The 23,650-nt window shown below is 43.8% G+C and overlaps 1 protein-coding gene and 4 non-coding genes across 5 annotated transcripts; 2 read left to right on the plus strand and 3 right to left on the minus strand.

Annotated features, from left to right (window-relative positions):
* Window positions 1–634: 634 nt before the first annotated feature.
* On the minus strand, window positions 635–717 carry TRNAL-UAA (transfer RNA leucine (anticodon UAA)). Its single transcript has one exon. It is a non-coding gene; the product is annotated as a tRNA-Leu (tRNA).
* A 376-nt stretch (window positions 718–1,093) lies between these two features.
* TRNAR-UCU (transfer RNA arginine (anticodon UCU)) lies at window positions 1,094–1,179 on the minus strand. Its single transcript is given in 2 exon segments — window positions 1,094–1,129; window positions 1,143–1,179. It is a non-coding gene; the product is annotated as a tRNA-Arg (tRNA).
* A 238-nt stretch (window positions 1,180–1,417) lies between these two features.
* On the plus strand, window positions 1,418–1,490 carry TRNAV-UAC (transfer RNA valine (anticodon UAC)). Its single transcript has one exon. It is a non-coding gene; the product is annotated as a tRNA-Val (tRNA).
* Window positions 1,491–1,782: 292 nt separating this feature from the next.
* Window positions 1,783–1,855, plus strand: TRNAV-UAC (transfer RNA valine (anticodon UAC)). Its single transcript has one exon. It is a non-coding gene; the product is annotated as a tRNA-Val (tRNA).
* Window positions 1,856–15,345: 13,490 nt separating this feature from the next.
* LOC126936130 (olfactory receptor 4D9) lies at window positions 15,346–16,296 on the minus strand. Its single transcript, XM_050758580.1, has one exon. It carries the CDS (start codon window positions 16,294–16,296, stop codon window positions 15,346–15,348), a length of 951 nt encoding a protein of 316 aa, XP_050614537.1.
* Window positions 16,297–23,650: the final 7,354 nt, after the last annotated feature.

Consider the following 23,650-nt stretch of genomic DNA (forward strand, 5'->3'; position numbering starts at 1 on the left):
ACACGCCACCATGCCCAGCGAAGTTTTGTATTTTTAGTAGAGACGGGGTTTCACCATGTTGGCCAGGCTTGTCTCGAACTCCTGACCTCGCGATCCTCCCGCCTCGGCCTCCCAAAGTGCTGTGATTACAGGCGTAAGCCACCGCGCCCAGCTGTCTGCTTGTTTTTAACCCATATTTTTCTTCTGTCACTTTGTCATGTAAGTGGTATTGGGCAGTGGTCTCGATTGTAAGGCTCTTGTATTTTTTGTTGTTTTACTTAAAAAGAAAAGAAAAGAAAACCTGCCTGCATCACCACAACCCCAGTGTTTAGAACAGTACGTGGCACGTAATAGGAACTCAAGTAATAACTGTTGACTCGGAGTGAACGTTTTTGCAGCACAATGGGTCTCTCTCTGTGTGCTCCCTCACCCCCATGTAGTATAGCTGGACCCAGACATTTTCTTTTCTTTCTTTCTTTTTTTCAGACGTTTTCTTTCTACTTTTCAAAATATAAACTATGAAGCTGTCGCCATGTTTAAGGTTTCTGGCAAAATGATATTAACTATAGTTATTATTATCTGGACGCCTAAGATTGCAAAATGGATTGCCAAGGATTAGGAAAAAAGGTTTTTGCTCGGAAAAACAACTAACATTTACCAGAAGTGGGGTTCGAACCCACGCGGATATGAATCCATTGGATCTTAAGTCCAACGCCTTAACCACTCGGCCATTCTGGTAATTGACGAAACGACGGTTTATTTTAAGGCAACTCGGGTAACACTAGGCGACTAAAGTTTCAGAACAATTTAAAATTACTTTTATTCCTGATATAAAAGAATAATATAGGAGAAATAACTTGGTGACTTTGATTACCTTTCCCTAATTTCTTTATCTCGTCACCAGAAACTGGGGCCACATAAAAGTGAAGGAGAAAAGGTTAGATAGAGGAGTGGGATTCTTAACGCCTTCTAGTGAAGGAACATAACCAGGAACTGCAATTAGCTGCAATTCACATCCTTCTGGAAATTTTAAATGGTAGATGTTTTTCGTTTCATCTATTTTATATCCATTCCCTCTGCCTAACTTTCCGTTTGCCCTCCTTCAAACAAAAAGCGACTCTGGTGGGACTCGAACCCACAACCTTTGAATTTCTCTAACTATCTAGAAGTCCAATGCGCTATCCATTGCGCCACAGAGCCAGACACGTACAACCCCTCCGCGATGAACACATCAGGGGAGGCACTTTCTTTCCACGAGTAAGTGTGAAACCTTTGCCTCTAAGGAGAGTGTGGGTAGGAATTACACTGGAAAATCTGTAATCCTTGTGTAAGTTTGTCTCTCTGTTCACGATTGCTGAGCAGTAAATCCGTTTCGGTCCATGTTGCTAACATGTCTTTATGCAGAATTACTAAATCCAGACGTCAAAACCCTGCACGCGGTTCCATAGTGTAGCGGTTATCACGTCTGCTTTACACGCAGAAGGTCCTGGGTTCGAGCCCCAGTGGAACCACGATGTGGTCTCCAATTTTTTTTTTTTTCTTTTCTTTCCTTTCTCTAAAATGCTTAGTATTAACATTTTGCGAGCCCAATCTTGGGTTTTGCTTCAGGAAGCTGGAGACGCAGACATTTCTACAACGTTTCTGCGCGGTCGTCTTCCTTTGAACACTGGAAAATGAGGAATCCTTTTGAAAGTTTTTCTCTGTGCACAATCGCCGGATGTCAAGTCCACATAACCATTTCCCGGTGCCAAAACGTCTTTTGGAACAGTTATTAAATCCTGGAGAAGCCGTTGGTTCTTGTGAGGTTCCATAGTGTAGTGGTTATCACGTCTGCTTTACACGCAGAAGGTCCTGGGTTCGAGCCCCAGTGGAACCAGGGGGTATTACCTTCTGTTTTGTGAGCCAGGTGTTGGGTTTTGCACCAAGAAGCTGGCGACGCACCTGTGTTTCACGGGTTTTCTGAGGCTTACTCCCCGCCTGCTGCACCAGCTGGGTTCCTCTTAGCGCGCGGCGCGGAGTCGGCCTCCGAGGCTGCCCCCGTGTGGCGCCTCTCTGGAGGTGCAGGCGGCTCCGCTCCACGGAGGCATCGCGCACCCCTGCGCCTGCGCCTTTCCACTGCCTGGCCAGCCGGCTTCTGGGTTCCTGGGTGTTGCACCTTGGCTCACCTACCTTCTTCTAAGCCTTGCTTGGGCCATCTCTAAAAATTGCTACCACTAAGTCGAAGGACATCACGAAGGCCACGCCCTGTTTGCTGATTACCTCCAAGTTCACTGCCCTCATACTGCATTTATTTAAATTAAAAATGCTTTTTGAGGCCGGGCGCAGTGGCTCACGCCGGTAATCCCAGCACTTTGGGAGGCCGAGGCGGGCGGATCACGAGGTCAGGAGATGGTGTCCATCTTGGCTAACACGGTGAAACCCCGTCTCTACTAAAAATACAAAAAAATTAGCCAGGCGTGGTGGCGGGAGCCTGTGGTCCCAGCTACTCTACTCGGGAGGCTGAGGCAGGAGAATGGTGTGAACCCGGGAGGCGGAGCTTGCAGTGAGCCGAGATAGTGCCACTGCACTCCAGCCTCGGCGACAGAGCGAGGCTCCGTCAAAAAAAAAAAAAAAAAAAAAAAGCTTGTGAAAAAATTGATCATGCACAGAATTCAGAATTCCCCATGTATTTCACAGTGATGTCTCCGTCCCATCTTTCAACGATTAGCTGTTTCTTTTGTGACCCTTCAGAAAACGTCTATGCATTCACCAGTATACATGTATATTTACTTTATAAGCCACTTGACGCTTTTTGTACAAAGGTAACACACATAGGTACCGCTCCCATTTCCTCAACAATATTCTGAAAATCTTCCTATTTCGTTCATACATCTTGGCTTATCCTTTTATTTCCTGTGTTTGGATATATCACAGTTCTTTATGCCTTTTGATGAACACTTAAATTGTATCTAGTCTTAGGAACAAGGCTGAGCAGATTTCCTTGTTTCTTGGTTTTAGATAGGGCAATATGTAAAATAATCCTAGCAAAACCTTGAACAGGCACTTACATGGGTAGCTAATTTAATGTTCACCATGACTCTATTATTATTTATCCCGTTTTACAGACGAGGAAGAGGAAGCATAGTGAGATTAAGAAATGGCCCAGGGTTACACCCCTGGTCAGGGACAGAACACAGTACCAACCCAAGCAAGAAGAGGGTTGCCTTTTTGTCTTAGAAATTTAATTGATGGCTGGGCGCTGTGGCTCACACCTGTAATCCCAGCACTTTGGCAGGCCGACGTGGAAGTATGGCTTGAACCCAGGATTTCAAAACCAGCTTGGGCAAAAAAGCGAGACGCCCTCCGCAAACCCGTCCCACCAACCTCCCTGCTGTCCCCACCAAACCCGCCACAGCTCCTTTCAAAACAGTTTGTATCAAATTACACTCACACCAATATGAAAGCCCTTGTTCCTCCTGTCTCTCTCAAATGAAAATAATCGAATTTTGAGTCAGCTAGAAATGGTATGTGTGTTTTATTGTGAGTTAGGTTGAACGTTTTTCATGTACTTAAAAGCTTCCTTTCTTCCATCTGTTCACCTCTTTTGTTCAATTTTCTAATATATATATTCTGTTAATTTGTGTTTAAATTGGTTTTTAGGCCTGGCGCAGTGGCTCACTCCTGTAATCCCAGCACTTTGGGAGGTCGAGGAAGGTGGATCATGAGGTCAAGAGATCGAGACCATCCTGGCCAACATGGTGAAACCCTGTCTCTACTAAAAATACAAAAATTACCTGGGTGTGGTGGCACACACCTGTAGTCCCAGCTACTCAGGAGGCTGAGGCAGGAGAATCGTTTGAACCTGGGAGGCGGAGGTTGCGGTGAGCCGAGATCGGGCCACTGTACTCCAGCCTGGCGACACAGCGAGACTCCGTCTCTAAATAAATAAATAAATAAATAAATAAATAAATAAATAAATAGGTTTTTAGGTGTTCTTTGTAAATTCAGATTTAGGATATATTTTGCAAATGTATCCAGACTTGCCATTTATCTTTTGATTCTATTTTTGATATTCTGTGCGATGCAGAAAGTAAACATTTTTATGAAGTCAATTTCATCATCTTTTTGGGGGTGGGTGCGGGAGAGGGGCTTTTAACATTTCCTGCCTAGAAAATACTTCCTCACTTTGAAATTATACTTCAAAAATTATGCTATATTTTCTCCTGATTGTTGTACGGTTAAACGTTTTCTAATGTTTCAACCTTTTGTCAGAGGCCTTGGAACCAGAGCAACTCCATCTCGAATAGGGGCTGGGTAAAATAGGGCTGAGACCTACTGGGCTGTATTCCTGGGAGATGAAGGCATTCTAAATCATAGGATGAGCTAGGAGGTTGGCACAAGATACAGGTCAAAAAGACCTTTCTGATAAAACAGGTTGTGGTAAAGAAGCCGGCCAAAACCCATCAAACCAGGATGGTCAGGAGAGTGACCTCTGGTGTCCTCACTGCTCATTATATGCTAATTATACTGCATTAACATGTTAAAAGACACTCCCACCAGCACCATGACAGTTTACAGATGCCATGGCAATGTCAGGAAGTTATCCTATATGGTCTAAAAAGATGAGGAACTCTCCGTTCTGGGAATTGTCCCTGACTTTCCCAGAAAACTCATGAATAATCCACCCCTCGTTTAGCATGTAATCAGGAAATGACCACAAAGATGGACAGCCAGCAGCCCTAGTGGGCTGCTCTGCCTATGGAGTAGTGATTCTTTATTCCTTTGCTTTTTTTTCTTCTTCTTTTTTCTTTTTTTTTTTGTTTTTGGTTACGGAGTCTTGCTTTGTCGCCCAGGCTGGAGTGCAGTGGCGCAATCTCAACTCACTGTAACCTCCACCTCCTGAGTTCAAGTGATTCTCCTCAGTAGCTGAGACTACAGGCATGTGCCACCACACTAGGCTAATTTTTGTATTTTTAGTAGAGACAGGGTTTCACCATGTTGGTCAGGTCGGTCTCGAACTCCTGACCTCGTGATCCACCCGCCTCGGCCTCCCAAAATGCTGGGGTTACAGGTGTAAGCCACCGTGCCCGGCCAACGCCTGGCTAATTTTAAAATTTTTTTATAGAGACAGAGTCTCGCTATGTTGCCCACTGTGGTCTCAACTTCTGGGCTCAGGCAATCCTCCTGCCTCAGCTTCTCAGAGTGCTGGGATTACAGCCATGAGCCACTACACTTAGTTTGTTATTTATTTTTATTTATTTCTCTCTCCTACTCCCAGGTATTCTTAAATAAAAGATTATCACAAGAGAAGAGACAGACTGGGCTTAACTCCAAATGTGGTAGAGACAGCTGGGAATTTACAGCCAAGGAGCAGAATTGGGGTGGCGTGGGGTCAGTGGATGGAAAATTAGGAACAGGAGACATCCAGGGTAAGGGGATTCTGGGTACACTGAATTAACAGGATTCTTGCTGAGGGTGGACCAGGGTGATCAGATATCAAGGGTCAGAGGGATTCTTGATACATTGAATTAGCAGGATACTTAATAAACCTGGACTGTCTGCAAGCTGAGGATGGAACTGAGGCCAAGGTCTAGGCCTAGTGGAGAAGAGGGCTCAGAGAAGCCTGACTGGTGTTTGGTTAAGGACGGAATGTGTCAGTGCCCTAGTTGGTCCCCATTCTGTGATTGGCATGTGGTTCATGCATATCCAATTAAAAGTGTTTCTGAGAAAAAGACCTTTTTAATATTTAAAAAATTGATCTTTCTTGTGAAGTAAATTTAATTCAACCTCTTTTGTAATTGATTTTTTTTTTTTTTTTTTTTTTTTTTTTTGAGATGGAGTTCTTGCTCTGTCATCCAGGCTGGAGTGCAATGATGCAATCTTGGCTCACTGCAACTTCTGCCTCCCGGGTTCAAGCAATTCTCTGCCTCAGCCTCCCAAGTAGCAGGAGTTCCAGACCAGCTTGGGTAACATGATGAAATCCTATCTCTACTAAAATACAAACAATTAGCTGGGTGTGGTGGTGTGCACCTGTAGCTCCAGCTACTCAGGAGGCTGAAGAACAAGAATTGCTTGCACCTGGGAGGCAGAGGTTGCACTGAGCCAAGATTGTGCCACTGCCCTCCAGCCTAGATGACAGAGTGAGACCATTGTCTCAAAAAAAAAAAAAAGATATTAACTTTTAAAAAGTAGATAAGTCAAAGGATAAAACAATTAGAGTACAAAGTAAAGAAACACTCTTTTTAACTTTTGTTGCCAAACATCACTTCTTGTAAATCCTAATTTAACTCCTCCTGCTTTCCACTCTGTTTTAAAAAGAACATTTAAAATAAACACCACTTTGGGTACCGACAGGCTTCTGGATGTCTCTTGTGTTTTGCAAACTGCCTAAAATGAAATAGCCCCCTGCTTTGTTAAGGTATAACTTACGCACTGTAAACTGCACATATTTCAAGGATATAACTTGATGAGTTTTTTTTTTTTTTTTTTTTTTTTTTTTTTTTGTGACGGAGTCTCACGCTGTTGCCCAGGCTGGAGTGCAGTGGCGCGATCTCGGCTCACTGCAAGCTCCGCCTCCCGGGTTCCCGCCATTCTCCTGCCTCAGCCTCCTGAGTAGCTGGGACTACAGGCGCCCGCCACTGCGCCCGGCTAATTTTTTTTTGTATTTTTAGTAGAGACGGGGTTTCACTGTGGTCTCGATCTCCTGACCTTGTGATCCGCCCGCCTCGGCCTCCCAAAGTGCTGGGATTACAGGCTTGAGCCACCGCGCCCGGCCAACTTGATGAGTTTTGACACAGACACACTTAAACACACACACCTGTGAAACTGACGCTACAATTAGGGTAATGAGTATCTCCATTATCCCCTAAACCTCATGCTCCTGAGAACTGCAGAACTCTTGGCAAATAGCTCTGTCCAAACCCCTGAACTAGACCAAACTCTCACATGGCTTCTAGCAGCATAAGGCTGTGTCCTTAGAATGACCCCAGCCCCCCCCCCCCCCCATTAAATGCCTGCCTGAGTAAGCTCAATACTACCAGGAGAATTTACGGTTTGTTTTACCCAAACCCTGACGATAGGCCCCTGACCTCCCTTACTTAAAGCATTTACAAAAAAGGGCTTACGATTGTGAGCATGTATCTCTCAGAACTCAGAAATGTCTTTCTTAAGGACCTGGGAGCCATTCCTTTGAAACGTAATCATCAAAAAGGATGAAGCCTCTGTCTTCCGGTGTCTGTGGGAGGGCGGAACCCTAACTTGGATAATTGCCAGCTAACAGACACAGCTGGCCTCATCGCATTGCTACTGATGAACCGTTTGCAATTTTTCACTTCTCTGACTCTACTGAGACCTCACACTCGCCCATTCTTCATTCATTCTCCCTGTAAAATGCTCGAACCACCTCTGCACAAATCACAGTGGAGCCCAGCTCATTCCCCTACTGTCAGTAGTTACTGAATAAAATCTGTTTTTTTTTTTGGCCGGGCGCGGTGGCTCACGCCTGTAATCCCAGCACTTTGGAAGGCCGAGGCGGGCGGATCACAAGGTCAGGAGATCGAGACCATGGTGAAACCCCGTCTCTACTAAAAATAGAAAAAAATTAGCCGGGCGCAGTGGCGGGCGCCTGTAGTCCCAGCTACTCGGGAGGCTGAGGCCGGAGAATGGCGGGAACCCGGGAGGCGGAGCTTGCAGTGAGCCGAGATCGCGCCACTGCACTCCAGCCTGGGCGACAGAGCGAGACTCCGTCTCAAAAAAAAAAAAAAAAAAAAAAAAAATAAAAATAAAATCTGTTTTTGCTGCTTTAACTAATGTCCCGCTGTGTGTATCTTTGACGTGCCTTTGTACACCTTCCCTCCATGTTCTGCCCATACTGAGGCCAATGTCTGGTCCTGCTGCAAACCACTGACCTCTCTGGATTTCACAGTACTTTAGCTCTCATTGTTTCATCAGAGCACAACTCCTACTCAGTTACCTTACCTCCTATGATCTTCCCTTTGAAGTTCAAGCAACACAAAGCGAATTTTCTAGGCTGACTCCCAATTAACTATTAATCCATCAATAACTCAGCGAATGTCATCATTTTCAAACATTTTTAGTTTTTAAAAGGCCAGGTATTTTCTTCAGAGTAAATATTTAAAAGTATTAAGGAAAATCAGAACACAAGATAATGCATACAAGTTTTTTTTTTTTTTTTTTTTTTTTTTTTTCCTTTTGTGTTGAACTATAATTAGAAGTAATAGGGTATAGAGAAAAGACACTTGGAGGTCATGAATTTTGGATGCCAACCTTGCTACCTTCATAGAGCAATGGTAAAATATTTATGTTTTCAAACTCCTGCCTCAGCCTTCCAACGCGGTGGGATTACGGGCATGAGCCACTGTACCTAGTCACGAGAAAGATTTTTAACAAAGTGTGGAACGAAGGGAGGTCTTTGTTAGCTTGGAGTTAGCTATAACGTTCAAAGATTTAGAAATTCCCAAATGTAAAGAAGGAGCAAGCAGGTTGAAATAGTCAGTTTTTCGCACCTTAAATCACAGCGGAGGGCTCCTGTCCCCAGGGACTTCTGTTAGAAGGAAGCAACCTGTTAGTAACCCTGAGGCTCAAGGGCCTCTTCTTGCCATTCCGGGATCCAGTGGAAAACGCCATCTCACCCCTGCAGATGCCATTCTGAATGTAAATGTGGTTTGTTTGTTAAACAGATTACTTGGCACCAATATATTCACAGGTCCGATTTGTCTAGAAATAAAACTTTCGTTTTGAATGTGGTGTATGCAGCACTTCACTGATACATATATTATGAAATTCTTTTTTTTTGAGACGGAGTCTCGCTGTGTCGCCCAGGCTGGAGTGCAGTGGCCGGATCTCAGCTCACTGCAAGCTCTGCCTCCCGGGTTTATGCCATTCTCCTGTCTCAGCCTCCCGAGTAGCCGGGACTACAGGCGCCCGCCACCTCGCCCGGCTAGTTTTTTGTATTTTTTAGTAGAGACGGGGTTTCACCGTGTTAGCCAGGATGGTCTCGAACTCCTGACCTCGTGATCCGCCCGTCTCGGCCTCCCAAAGTGCTGGGATTACAGGCTTGAGCCACCGCGCCCGGCCATGAAATTCTAAAAAGATGAAATCTATGATAGATCCATATTAGTACATTTGACTCAGGCCCAGAGGTGCCAGTTCTGAGAAGACCTTGGTCTGGCTGGAGGATTAAAATTGGATTTCTCATGAGGCTAACGGAGCTTAAGCCTTGTAGCCCCTTATTTGTGGAGCCCAAGGCCCTGGGAAGACCCCTAGCAATATGCTCACATGGTCACATGTTTTGTAGAGCTTGCAATAGTAAAATATTATAACCACAATCAGGTAGGGCTCCTGTTTCTACTCTGACCTCCCTTCCATCACAATTCTTATTTTGGTGGCTTTAGAGAGGTCACAGGCATTTTGTGGATCTTGTTAAGGTGGGGTTGGGTTAGGATACACTTATTTTGGATCTAGCAGCATGCATTTATGTGATTTGCAGTCACTTCTGTACATTAACATCAAGATTTTCATAGGTCAGTAAATGATAGAAGTAGGATTAAAATTGAGTTTGACATTCATATGCTTAACAGTTAATCAATAAGCCTTGGATACCTTTACTTGAAGGTATGCTAACGTCTTCCCAGTCAACTTCCAACATTTGACCCCAGTTCCTACCTTCCTACCTGGCTCCAGCGCTTTCCGTTCCTTTCTTGGTTTTTCTTTTTTGATTACTGCCCTGCCCATACAGTGCTCTCCTTCCACACTGAACTTTGCTGGACCATGTCTGTGCCCCTGCTCTTCCTCGGCCCCAGATGGCCTCAACCAATTATAATTTATGCTGGTCCTTATTCCATTTTTATTACTTTAAATTGAAATATTAGCAACCGGCCAGGCGCAGTGGCGCAGACCTGTAACCCTAGCACTTGGGGAGGCCGAGGTGGGCGAATCACTTGAGTCAGGAGTTTGAGACCAGCCTGGCCAACATGGTGAAACCTCCTCTGTACTAAAAATCTAAAAATACAAAAATTAGCTGGTTATGGTGGCAGGTGCCTGTAATCCCAGCTTCTCCAGAGCCTGAGGCAGGAGAATCGCTTGATCCCGGGATGCAGAGGTTGCAGAGAGCCAAGATCATGCCACTGCTCTCCAGCCTGGGTGTCAGAGCGAAACTCCGTTTAAAACAAGAAGAAGAAGGCTGGGCGCGGTGGCTCACGCCTGTAATCCCAGCACTGTGGGAGGCCGAGGTGGGCGGATCACGAGGTCAGGAGATCGAGACCACCCTGGCTAACACGGTGAAACCCTTTCTCTACTAAAAAATACAAAAATTAGCCGGGCGTGGTGGCGCATGCTTGTAGTCTCGGCTGAGGCAGGAGAATCGCTTGAACCCAGGAGGCGGAGGTTGCAGTGAGCCGAGATTATGCCACTGCACTCCAGCCACTGGGCAACAGAGTGAGACTCCATCTCAAAACAAACAAACAAACAAAACGACAACAAAATGCAATACCAGCATCAAGGAAGGTAAAATAAAACTGAAAACAAGAAAGATATTGATGACTAAGGGGTTGATGAGTATCATCAGTTCATGTAGTGTTTAGGATTATTCAGTGCTCTCTGGCTGGGCTCTGTGGCTTACACCTGTAATACTAGCACTTTGGGAGGCCAAGGCAGGCAGATTGCTTGTGGCCAGGAGTTCGAGACCAGCCTGACCAACATGGCGAAACCCTCTCTCTAGTAAAAAAAAAAGTACAAAAATTAGCCAGGCGTGGTGGTACATGCCTGTAATCCCAGCTACTCAGGAGGCTGAGGCAGGAGAGTTGTTTGAACCTGGGAGGCAGTGTTTCAGTGAGCTGAGATCGTGTCACTGCACTCCAGCTTGGGCAACAGAGTCTGGATCCAGCTGAAAACTAATTTGTGTCTATATTAGCATTTTCATACTTGGGGAAAGATATCCAATATTGGAAAATAATTCAGAACATTTTTGAGTGGTGGAAATAGAACACAGGGAATGTCAATCAGCAAAGAAGAGAACATTGGTTTCATTTTTGTTTAACTTTTATTTTAGGTTCAGCGGGTACATGTGTAGGCTTGTTACATGAGTAAATTGTGTGTTGCTGGGGTTTGGTGTACAAATGATTTTGTCACCCAGATAGTGAGCATAGTACCTAATAGGTAGTTTTTTGACCCTCATACTCTTCCCACCCTCCTCCCCTCAAGTAGGCCCCAGTGTCTATTGTTCCCATCTTTGTGTCCATGTGTAAATCAATGGTTAGCTTTCACGTATAAGTGAGAACATGTGGTATTTGATTTTTTGTTCCTGCATTAATTTGCTTAGGATCATGGCCTCCAGCTGCATCCATGTTGCTGTAAAGGACAAAAATTCATTTTTAAAAATGGCTGCATAGTACTCCATGGTATATAATGTATCACATTTTCTTCATCCAGTCCACCATTGATGGCCACCTAGGCTCATTCCTTGTCTTTGCTACTGCGAACATACAGGTGCATGTGTCTTTTTGTTAGAAGAATTTATTTTCTTTTGGGTATATACCCAGCAATGGGATTGCTGTGTCAAATGGTAGTTTTGGAGAACATTCATTGCTAAAGGAGCTTCTGCATTAATAAAACTTGTTTACAACAAGCCCATGAAAAGTTTGGGAATAAGTGAGAGTTGCCTTCTATGACGATTGTCTTCTTGGCCAATCTTCTTTGGGCACTCTACCCTAATGTTCTATCTCATGGGACCCAGTCCTTCTAGTCTACTGTCATCCTAATCCCAGGGTTTACTCTGATCATTTCACTCTTCCTTTAAGTTAAGAAAAAATTTCCCCCATCTCCTTCATTCTGGTTTGGTTCTCTGTGTGTTCTAAGGGTCTAGTCATATTTCCAGCAAACTTTTTCTTTTTTTTTTGAGACAGGGTCCAACTCTTTCGCCCAGGCGGGAGTGCAGTGGGGCATTCATGGCTCACTGCACCCTTGACTTCCCTGGGCTCAAGTGATCCTCCCACCTCAGCCTCCTGAGTAGCTAGGACTACAGGCGTATGACACCATGCTCTGGTAATTTTTATATTTTTTGTAGAGATGGGGTTTTTCCATGTTGCCCAGGCTGGTCTGAAACTCCTGAGCTCAAGCAATCCACCCTCCCCGACCTCCCAAGGTGCCGGGATTACAGGCATGAGCCACCGCACCCAGCCCTGTCGCAAACATTTTTATGTATTAAGAGAATCCTTTTAGAGACAAAGTCTTAATCTTTGTAATGTAACCCAATTGTGATTTCTTAGCAGTGAATCTCACATATGGAAGAGATCACTACAGTTCATTCTTCATATTTTCTTCTTTCTGGGAGCAGAGTTTGATTTCATTCTCCAAGCTCCCTTGCAGTTAGGTGAGGCTATGTGACCAAGGGCTGACCAATGAATGTGGTCATAAGTAGTTCACTCCACTTCCAGGACTGTCCCATGAAGACACACCCTTCCCTTCCCCATATATATTTTTTTGAGATAGAGTTTCGCTCTTTTTGCCCAGGCTGGAGTGCAATGGCACGATCTCGGCTCACCGCAACCTCCGCCTCCCGGGTTCAAGCGATTCTCCTGCCTCAGCCTCCCAAGTAGCTGGGATTACAGGCATGTGCCACCACCCCGGCTAATTTTGTATTTTTAGTAGAGACAGGGTTTCTCCATGTTGGTCAGGCTGGTCTTGAACTCCCGACCTCAGGTGATCCACCTGCCTCGGCCTCCCAAAGTGCTGGGATTACAGGCGTGAGCTACTGTGCCCGGCGCCTTCCCCATAATTCTTAATTATCTCTCCCTTTCTCTATCTGCTGGCTGTGTGAACAGGACTATGAGGATCTAGAGAATGTGGAGCCCAAGACAGCACGAACATGTCCAGGCGAGGTGTCTCATGCCTGTAATTCTAGCATTTTGGGAAGCTGAGATGGAGGGATCATTTGAGCCCAAGAGTTTGAACCAGCCTGGGCAACTTAGTGAGACCTCATCTCTACGAAAAAAAAAACCAAAAAACAAAATTAGCCAGACATGGTGGTGCATGTCTGTAGTCCCAGCTATTCAAGAGGCTGAGGCAGGAGAATCACTTATTCTTAATTCTCTCTCCCTTTCTCCATCTGCTGGATCATGGACAGGATTCTGAGAATCTAGAGAATGTGGAGCCCAAGACGGAAGAAACCTGCATTTCTGAATGACAGTGTGGCACTGAGCCCTCTTTCCGCAAATCAGCATTGGTCTGTGACATGAGTAAGAAGTAAACTGTTGTTGTGGCTAACTGCTTAGACTGTGGATGCTTTCGTTGCAATGGTTGGCCTACTCTGATTGATAAATGTGTGCCAGCTGCTTTGGCTTGAGCTTTATCATAGTGGGGATCACAGGACAGTGAAGTCAATAGATCTTAGCAGAATATCAGTTGGATTGTCAGAGAAATCTCCTAGCATTATCCTTGTCTCTTTCACAACAGAGACTGGCAAATTCTCAGGTTCACTGATTAAACGATCCTGCTTTTTATACCCTTTCTTTACCTTTTAATAGATTGAGTGGCACAGGTAAAGGAGTGGTGAGATCCCTATGTACAGAAACAATGGGAAATTTGGGTCTGGCTAATCCTGCTATATAATGGGCAGTCAGTTGCTTCCCATGTGAGAACTTGGCATCTGCCTTTGCTCATTTTTTTCCCACACAATCAAAGGAGCTGTCCACAGCCTCAACAGTGATTCTTCTTTATGAACACTCTCACTAACAGCATTATCTCCTTCTCCTAGGAGGAAATTATGTCCTTGAAGTGAATTGGGGATTCTCTCTCCTCAACAGAAATCATGGGCTTGCATTGTTCAGGTGGTCATAAATGGAGTTATTCTTCCCAACTTTTCTTTTAAAGGTCCAGTGCCAATATTCACCCCAAGAGTGTATTACACCATGGCTACACTGAGTTCATGGTTGCACAAATGTGGCACAATCTCGCTTCATTGTCTTCCTTTGCACATGCTGGTTTCTTTTTGTCTTTTCTTTTTTTTTTGACAGGGTCTTGATCTGTCGCCCAGGCTGGAGTGCAGTAAAGTGAACATGGCTCACTGCAGTCTCAACTTCTTCTGCCTCAGTCTCTCGAGTAGCTGGGACTACAGGCATGCACTATTATGTCTGGCTAATTTTTATTTATTATTATTATTATTATTTTTGAGATAGAGTCTTGCTCTGTTGCCCAGGCTGGAGTGCAGTGGTGCGATCTCGGCTCACTGCAAGCTCAGCCTCCCAGGTTCATGCCATTCTCCCACTTCAGCCTCCCCAGTAGTTGGGACTACAGGCGCCCACCACCATGGCTGGCTAATTTTATTTTTGTATTTTTAGTAGAGACAGGGTTTCACTGTGTTAGCTAGGATGGTCTCGATCTCCTGACCTCGTGATCTGCCTGCCTCAGTCTCCCAAAGTGCTGGGATTACAGGCATAAGCCACCGCGCCGGGCCTATTATTATGATTTTTTGTAGAGATGAGGTTTCACTAAGTTGCCCAGGCTGGTCTTGAACTCTTGGGCTCAAGCGATCTCTCCACCTCAGCCTCCCAAAGTGCTAGGATTACAGGCATAAGACACCTCATATGGACATGTACATGTTGTTTTCTTTGTTTGTATTGATCTTTTCTTATCTTTTCCCCCTTGAAAATGTCTACTGGCTGTTAAATGTCTTTGGAAACTCTCAAGTAACATTGTGGCAACAGTTTCCCTAGCACTTTATTTATTTTTTATTTTCTTTATTTCTTTTGAGATGGAGTTTTGCTCTTGTTGCCCAGGTTGGAGTGCAATGGTGCGATCTCAGCTCACTGCAACCTCTGCCTCCTGGGTTCAAGTGATTCTCCTGCCTCAGCCTTCTGAGTAGCTGGGATTACAGGCATGCGCCACCACGCCTGGCCTATTTTTCTTTGTATTTTCAGTAGAGACTGAGTTTCTCCATGTTGGTCAGGCTGGTCTCGAACTCCCGACCTCAGGTGATCTGCCTGCCTCAGCCTCCCAAAGTGCTGGGATTACAGGCATGAGCTACCACGCCCAGCCTGTTTATATTTTTTAAAAAGTATTTTGGGTTATGCCTCCAGGAAGGTGACTACATGTAATCTTTTTGCAGCAATCTGAATCCCAGTACTTTCAGGCATATAGTGTATGTTCTATAAAAATTTGTGGAATGAATAATTGAAAGTGAGTAGGGAAAGACTTGAACGGATTTTGTCTTAAAGCAGTATCATCCACGTGGTCCCCAGCACATACTATCGAACAACTTCTTTTAGGACTCGATGGTAGCCATAGGTATCTCTTTATTTTGGGCATGAACATGCTCTTTTCCCATTTTGAGAAAGCGAAATTTAATGTCTATTTTAAAATATGGGTACTATCTTATCCTTGTTGAGTTAAAACTCTTTCTGATTGTCCTAGCCGTTTCTTTAGTTTCCTCATGGCCAACTTCATTTCCTGATTCCTCAGCGTGTAGATTACAGGATTGAGCAAAGGAGAGATGACAGTGAAGGTGACAGAGATGGCGGTGTCTGTGGGGAGGGCAGTGAAGGGCCGGGCATAGACATAGATGCAGGGCACGAAATGCAGGGTCACCACAGTGATGTGGGAGGTGCAGGTGGAGATGGCTTTCCTCCTGCCTTCCCCAGTGTGAGACCTCAGCATCATCAAGATGACCATGTAAGATACGAGGAGAAAGAAGAATATAAACCAACTGACTAACCCATTGTTTGAAATCATCAGGAGCTCCAGAGTGAAGGTGTCAGTGCAGGCAAGTTTGAGGACCTGGGGAACATCGCAGTAGAAAGTGTCAAGAACATTGGGTCCACAGAAAGGGAGTGGGAGCAATAGAGAAATCTGTGCTATGGAGTGGACAAAGCCCCCCACCCAGGAAGCCACGATGAGGGCTGTGCATCGTCCCCTACTCATGATGGTCATATAGTGCAGGGGCTTGGAGATGGCTATGTAGCGGTCAAACGCCATCACGGAGAGAGAAAAAACGTCTGCTCCCCCAAGAAGGTGGAAGAAGAACATCTGAGTGACACAGCCACTGAACGAGATGGTTTTTCTCTCTGATAGAAGATCAATCAGGACCTTAGGAGCTGTGATGGAGGAAAAGCAGATGTCAAGAACAGACAGGTTGCGGAGCAGGAAGTACATGGGCGTGTGAAGGTGAGATTCACAGGTAACTGTAACCATGATGAGGAGGTTTCCCATCAGAGTTGTCATGTACACCAAAAACAGCAAGATAAATAAGATCCAGCTCAGTTCTTGGGACTGAGTAATTCCCAGAAAGATAAATTCTTTCACTCTGGTGTCATTTCCCTGATCCATTGAATCACAGATCCTTTATCAGGTTCATCTCTGGAAGAAATAATAGTGCAGTTAAATTATATTAACATGTCCTAAAATCTAGTGTGGTCTTTTAAGTTTTGGCTTAGAATTAGGAGGAAGTTCTTTTCTCTGTGCACTCGCTGTGTCTGCAAGTCACTATGCCACCACTGGATGAAAGATTACCCAAGTTTTTGATTCAGTCATCCAAGGAGACAAGGTTCTCTCATGGCTGCTGCTGAAACAGAGGTTGCAAGTCTGTGAATCTATTCAATTGTACTTTCACTATAAAATCTGACACCTAAAGTAATAAATAATAGGAAGAAATCTGAATATATTAAGAATTTCTGTTCATAAAGGCATCATTATAAGGGTAACCTGCAAATGGAGCAGGATATTTACAATACGTTTATCTGAGAAATGATTCATGTTCAGAATATACAAAGAGCCTCTACAAATCAGTAAAAAAGCTGGATGACCCAACCTCAAAATGGCAAAAGGTTGAAACCAATACTTCACAAAAGGGATATCCAAATGCCAATTTAAATAAGCCACAATATACACACCAGAATGGCTAAATTGAAAAAGATAAAAACTGAAAAGATGAAAAAGTGGTGGTGAAGATGTGGAACAATTGGAGCTCTAATACGCTGCTAGTGGGTGTGTAAAATTGGTATAACCACTTTGCTATTTGAATATCTCTGCTAAGACTGTATATAGATATAGTTTTATATATGCATAGGAGGATATCTATATATCTACATGTATGATGATATATCTCTTTTAAAGGATCTATCTGTATGTCATTACCTATATATCTGCTAAGGAAATATGTACATATATTCATCAAAAGACATGTCTTAGAATATTCATAGCAGCACTGTTATTTTTTATTTTTATTTTTTGAGACTCTGTCACCCAGGCTGGAGTGCAGTGGTGAGCTTATAGCTCACTGTAGCCTCTAACTCCTGGGCTCAAGCGATCCTCCCACCTCAGCCTCCCTAGTTGCTGGGACTTACAGGTGCCTGTCACTACACCTGAATAATTTTTTTCTTTTTTTCTTTTTCTTTTTTTTAAGCTGGAATAATTTTTAACTTTTTTTTATAGAGTTGGGGTCTCCCTATGTTACCCAGGCTGGTCTCAAACTCCTGGCCTCAGGTGATCTTCCTACTTTGTCCTCTTAAGGTGCTGAGATTACAAGCATGAGCCACCACACCTGACCAGTAGCACTGATTATAATTTCTTCAAACTGGAAAATGACTCAGAAACCCATCAACAGTAGAAAAGATAAACAAATTGTGTTACATTCACACAATACTATACAGCAATGAGAATGATTTACACTATACATAATAATGTAAGTGAATCCCAGAAACATAATGTCATGCTGAATAATCCAGCAACCAAAGAGTATGCACTCTTCCATTTTATTCATATGTACAAAACTGAAGGGAGCCTAAGGGAGGCTTCTGGGCGCTGGTAATATTCTGTTTCTTGATCTGGGTGCTGGTTTACACCAGTAGTCATATTCCGCTGGTGTAAAAACATTCATTGAGTTGGCGGGGCGTGGTGACTCATGTAATCCAGCACTTTGGGAGGCCGAGGCGGGTGGAGGCCTGGCCAACATGGTAAAACCCCGTCTCTACTAAAAATACAAAAATTAACTGGGCGTGGTGGCATGTGCCTGTAGTTCTAGCTACTTGGGAGGTTGAGGCAGGAGAATCACTTGAACACAGGATGTGGAGGTTGCAGTGAGCTGAGATCATGTCACTGCACTCCAGCCTGGTGACAGAGCGAGACTCTGTCTCAAAAAAAAAAAAAAAAAAAAAAAAAAAAGAAATTCATTGAGCTGTATATGTATGTGCATTTTTCTGTATGTTAACATATTATACTTCAGTATAAAGTTTTAAATAGCAAACATATAACATTTATCATTTATAACACTTTAATCTCATGGTTAAAGAATGAATTACATTTAAAGCAAAACTTAATGGACAACTCACTTTTATAACAGTTATTTTTATAGTTACATGGTTATAGTCTTCACCAGCTATCATCTGAGACTAACCTTTTTGTTGTGTTGTTTTTTTGAGACAGGATTTCACTTCCATTGCCTAGGCTGGAGTGCAGTGGTGCAATCGTGGCTCGGTGCAATCGTGGCTCACTGCAACCTCCGCTTCCTGGGCTCAATTGATCCTCCCACCTCAGCCTCCCCAGTAGCTGGGACTACAGGCTGTGCCACCATGCCTGGCTAATTTTTTTGTATTTTTATAAAAAGACTGGGTTTCACCATGTTGCTCAGGCTGGTCTCAAACTCCTGGGCTCAAGTGATCCACCTGTCTGGACCTCCCAAAGTGCTGAGATTACAGGCAGGGGCCACTGTGACCATCCCAAGAGTTACTATTTTATTTTTTACTCACATATGGATTTTAGGTGTTCTTAAACTTTTGTGTTATGTAGGTGACCCTGGGTCCACATGTAGTTCTTTCTCTGGTTCTGGCTTTAATTTCTATATATATATATATTTTTTTTTTTCCATTTTACTCTTCTAAACTTAGGGAAAAAAAATCCTTAAAAGACTATGCTTCCCTAAGCAGCACTCTTTCTTTTACTCACGCGGAAAAATGAGAGCTGTCTTTCCCATTCCCTTGGTATTTATTCAGATTCTCTCAATCACCCCCTAAGGTGTTTATGTCAACAACATGGGGGTGGCAAGAATAGGGGTTCAGAATAATCACCACAGATTTCAAGTCTCCAGAATCCTTGAAGGAAGAACTCCCTACACTGTACTTACCAGGGCTGGAAAGTGAAGCAATCATCTAAGAAGGCACCTTTGGTTAATCTGGAATGTAGACACGTATTTTAGTAAATGACAGCAGCCCACTCTAGGAACTTTCTTTTGGATATTGCAATAATCAGTCGATGGTTTTCAAATCTTCTGCTCAGGAAACCGCTGTGACAAGCCTAAGAGTGTCCTGTATCACCTGTCCTCTCCTTCCCTCCCCTATTTCTTTCTCCTGTTCTTTACTTTTTTCTATATTCTTTCTTATTTCCTTCCTCTATGTATGATTTCCATAACACAAAGGTGGTCTTTTTGAGGGAAAGGTGACTCAAATTAGATTCTTTCCTTAAGAAGTTTACAGTTAAGATAGAAAGAGTGGGCTGAGCGCAGTGGCTCATGCCTGTAATTCTGGCACTTTGGGAGGCCAAGGCAGGAGGATCACCTGAGGTCAGGAGTTCGAGACCAACCTGGCCAACATGGTGAAACCCCGTCTCTACTAAAAATACAAAAATTAGCTGGGCTTGATGGTGTGTGCCTGTAATCCCAGCTACTCTGGAGGCTGAGGCAGTAGAATCACCTGAATCTGGGAGGCAGAGGTTGGGGTGAGCTGAGATCATGCCACTGCACTTCAGCCTGGGCAGCAGAGCAAAACTCCATCTCAAACAAAACAAAACAAAACAAAAATATAAATTAAATTAATTTTTGTGTGCAGTTGTAAATATAGATATTTATATTATAAACCTATACTGGAAGAATATACACCATAATCCTCAATAAGAAATCCAGTCATCCAACTATCAAACCCCAGGACTTCCATGTAATTTTCAAGGTCTCAGCATTGTAGAAATGTGGGCAGAACGATGGAGCTCTGCTTTGCTAATTTTTTGTTTGCTTTTAGAGAACACTTATGGGGTGATTCTCATGTGTTATACCAACTGCTTCATTTTATCTTATTTTATTATTATTATTTTTGAGATGGAGTCTTGCCCTTGTTGCCCAGGCTGGAGTACAGTGGCATGATCTCAGCTCACTGCAACCTCCGTGTCCCGGGTTCAAGCATTTCTCCTGCCTCAGCCTCCCAAGTAGCTGGGATTATAGACGCCTGCCACCACGCTCGGCTAATTTTTGTATTTTTAGTAGGGATGGGGTTTCACTATGTTGGCCAGGCTGGTCTCGAACTCCTAACCTCAGTTGATCTGCCCTCCTCGGCCTCCTAAAGTGCTGGGGTTACATGAGTGAGCCAACGTGACCGGCCTCCAACTGCTTCATTGTATCTGTTTCAGAATATGTAATATTCAGGTGAAATAGATATTATTATCCTGATTTTATAGATGAGGAAACTGAGGCACAGAAAGATTAAGTAACTTGCTTAAGGTCTCACAACTAGTAGAACTTTGTCTCAAACCAAGATTTGTCTTATTTCAAAGACTGACGCTCTTACCTACTTCAACTACACTTCTTCCTGATGTTGATCAGTCCTTCCCAGAAGATGCTGCAAAAGAAAGAGTTCACAAAAATTTTTAGCAAATCAAGTGAAAGTAGTATGAGTATAAGGTGGAGCTGTTAGAAGCCAGGATATGGCAAGCGAGAGGTATGGCTGGGAGTGACTTAGCGTGAGGTATGTCAGAGGTGACTTTGAAAAAAAAAAAGCAGAGTATGAAGAATCAGACTTTGCGGTATTTAGATACATTTTCACAAAGAACCTGCATCAACCACATAGTGTTCCAATGGCAAGGTACAGAAATGAGTTGTGAGCAACGTTATCTCAAACGTGAACTCCCCTTGAAAATAATAGACTGATAGGTTCCTATGGATTGTGTATGTGTGTGTGTGTGTGTGTGTGTGTGTGTGTGTGTGTGTGTTTGAGACAAGGTCTTGCTCTGTCACCCAGGCTACAGTGCAGTGGCATGATCATGACTCACTGCAGCCATGAACTTCTGAGATCAAGCAATCCTTCTGCCTCATCCTCCCAAAATGCTGATATTACAGGTGTTAGCCACTATGTCCCCCTAAAGGGTGTCTTTTACAGAGGGGGAAGGATACTTTGAAAGTATAGAATTATGCACAATGCATTGAAACACATGCACAATAAAGAGTGGGTGGGGCCGGGCGTGGTGGCTCACACCTGTAAACCCAGCACTTTAGGAGGCTGAGGCTGGCGGATCACTTGAGGTCATGAGTTCGAGACCAGCCTGGCCAACATGGTGAAACCCTGTCTCTATTAAAATACAAAAATTAGCTGGGCATGGTGCTGCGTGCCTGTAATCCCAGCTACTTGGGAGGCTGAAGCAGGAGAATCACTTGAACCTGGGAGGCAGAGGTTGAAATGAGCTGAGATCACACCATGGCACATCAGCCTGGGCAACATCGAGACTCCATCTCAAAAAAAAAAAAAAAAAAAAAAAAGCAGGTGGGGAAATGAATAAAAATACAGTTTCATGTATTTTTGCAAAGTCACAAAAAAGATAATGAGGATTTCTTAAAAATCACCTCAAAGGGGACCCTTCTTTGGAAACAAGCTTATCAAGTATCTTGGATAAAGTCTGCAAACTGAGGGATCCCCCCCATACCCCAGCATCCCACTGAGCAAATTCTTCCTCATTCTCTACATTAAGTTGACTTTCTAGGATGCTCCACGTATCATGGTTTTCTCTTTTCCAATTTTGAAAATCCCTTACTCCTGATTGAATCCCTGAAACTTTTATTAGAAGCATTCATATTCAGTGGCACATTAAGGCACAGATAATCCAGTCATGAAAACATCTTACTCAAAGCCTCCAAAATTTCATTCCCAGCCAAGAGGCAAAACTGCATCTACTAAACTCAGGAATTACTGCCTTTAAAAGCTGTTTTTTCTATTCAGTCATCCTCCTGAGAGCCGGTGATGTCAGCACCTTCTGAAATACCTTTAATGAACTTTGAACCTCAATATCTCAACAAGTAAAATACAGCCACATTTCCTGAAGCCAACTGACCGTCTTCGTATATTTTGCAAGCCATACTTTCCCTCTTTCCAATAGTGAAAAACGACCTCTTTTCTTTGCTTCTTAAGAGTCTTGGCTTCTATAGGAACATTCCACACATTTGCAGCATTTCTCAAAATTCAGCATGAACAGCTTTTCAGTTTCAGAAGTTCATAGGCACTAATACTAACTGCTGGTTTATTCTTCAAGTGGGAAATTGATCCTCTTATGATGCTCCAGCTGCGTTTTAGAAGAAATAGGTACTGGGGAAATTCTCTGTTTAATGTAAAGCCTACCTCAAGGTGAGTGATTTCGTTATCTTCTTTCCTCAGATGGGAAAAGGCAACCTCAGGTAATTACAGTATTCTGACTCTTTTCTGCCTTATTACATTTTGGCCACCTGTATTAGTCTCTCAGCGACAAGCCCAAGATAGGAATTAGCAAAGGGAATATTGTTAGGCAGGAATGTGGAAGCTCAGTGGCCAACACAATACACTACAATACAACTCAGGAGTTCCTGTGGGAGTCATCAAAGTGTCACCAAGTGCTCTGTCTCTTTTGTTCTCTCTCCCTCTTTCTCATTTTTTCTCTGTTCCCTCTCATACATACAAGCAGACGCCCCAGTGCACTCAGGACATACCCTTTCCTCTAGAGGAAACACATGAGACAGTGCATTTTCCCATTGGCCCAGGAAGAAAGTGTTTTGTTAAACCACACCAATGACTGTGCAGTCTTCCTCTTGACCAAAGTCACTTTGCCTGCAATCAGCTAGGAAATGAAACTTCAATAAATAAAAGAGTAGCGATGAAAAATTCAAAACTCTGTGGCTACTGTCAGAGCAGCTCTCAGAGACTGTGTAGATTTATGTAAGCATTTTTCTATTTAATTAATTAATTAATTTAGTTTCTGAGATGCAGTTTTGCTCTTGTTGCCCAGGCTGGAGTTCAATGGTGTGATCTTGGCTCACTGCAACCTCTGCCTCCCAGGTTCAAGTGATTCTCCTGCCTCAGCCTCCCAAGTGGCTGGGATTACAGACACCTGCCACCACACCCGGCCAGCTTTGTATTTTTAGTAGAAATGGGGCTTCACCATGTTGGTCAGGCTGTTCCTGACCTCAGGTGCTGCAACTGCCTTTGCCTCCCAAAGTGCTGGGATTACGAGCTTGAGCCATAGCGCCCGGCCATATTTTCTGTTTAAAGCAACATGTACGTTGTCCCAGGACAGTTTTTTTTTTTTTTTTTAATACAGTGTCTCACTCTGTTGTCCAGGCTGGAGTTGTACTGTGGCATGATCCCAACTCACTGCAATCTCTGCCTCCTGGGTTCAAGTGATCTTCCTGTCTCAGCCTCCCAAGTAGCTGGGATTACAGGCACGAGCCACTATGCCCAGTTAATTTTTGTATTTTTAGTAGAGATGCGATTTCACCATGTTGGCCAGGCTGGTCTTGAACTCTTGGCCTCAAATGATCCTCCTGCTTTGGCCTCCCAAAGGGCTGAGATTACAGGCATGAGCCACTGTGCCCTGTCAGCCCCTACAGTTATTTCAACCTACATCTCTGAAATGTATAGCTCACTTCACATCTAGGGACAGCTCTTGATATTCATCAACTCAG

Source organism: Macaca thibetana, chromosome 14, assembly GCF_024542745.1.
Source record: "Macaca thibetana thibetana isolate TM-01 chromosome 14, ASM2454274v1, whole genome shotgun sequence".
NCBI lineage: Eukaryota > Metazoa > Chordata > Mammalia > Primates > Cercopithecidae > Macaca > Macaca thibetana.

Bases quoted from the DNA above. Each gene is read 5' to 3' on its own strand.
- LOC126936130 (XM_050758580.1), bottom strand. From the start codon at position 16,296: ATGGATCAGGGAAATGACACCAGAGTGAAAGAATTTATCTTTCTGGGA.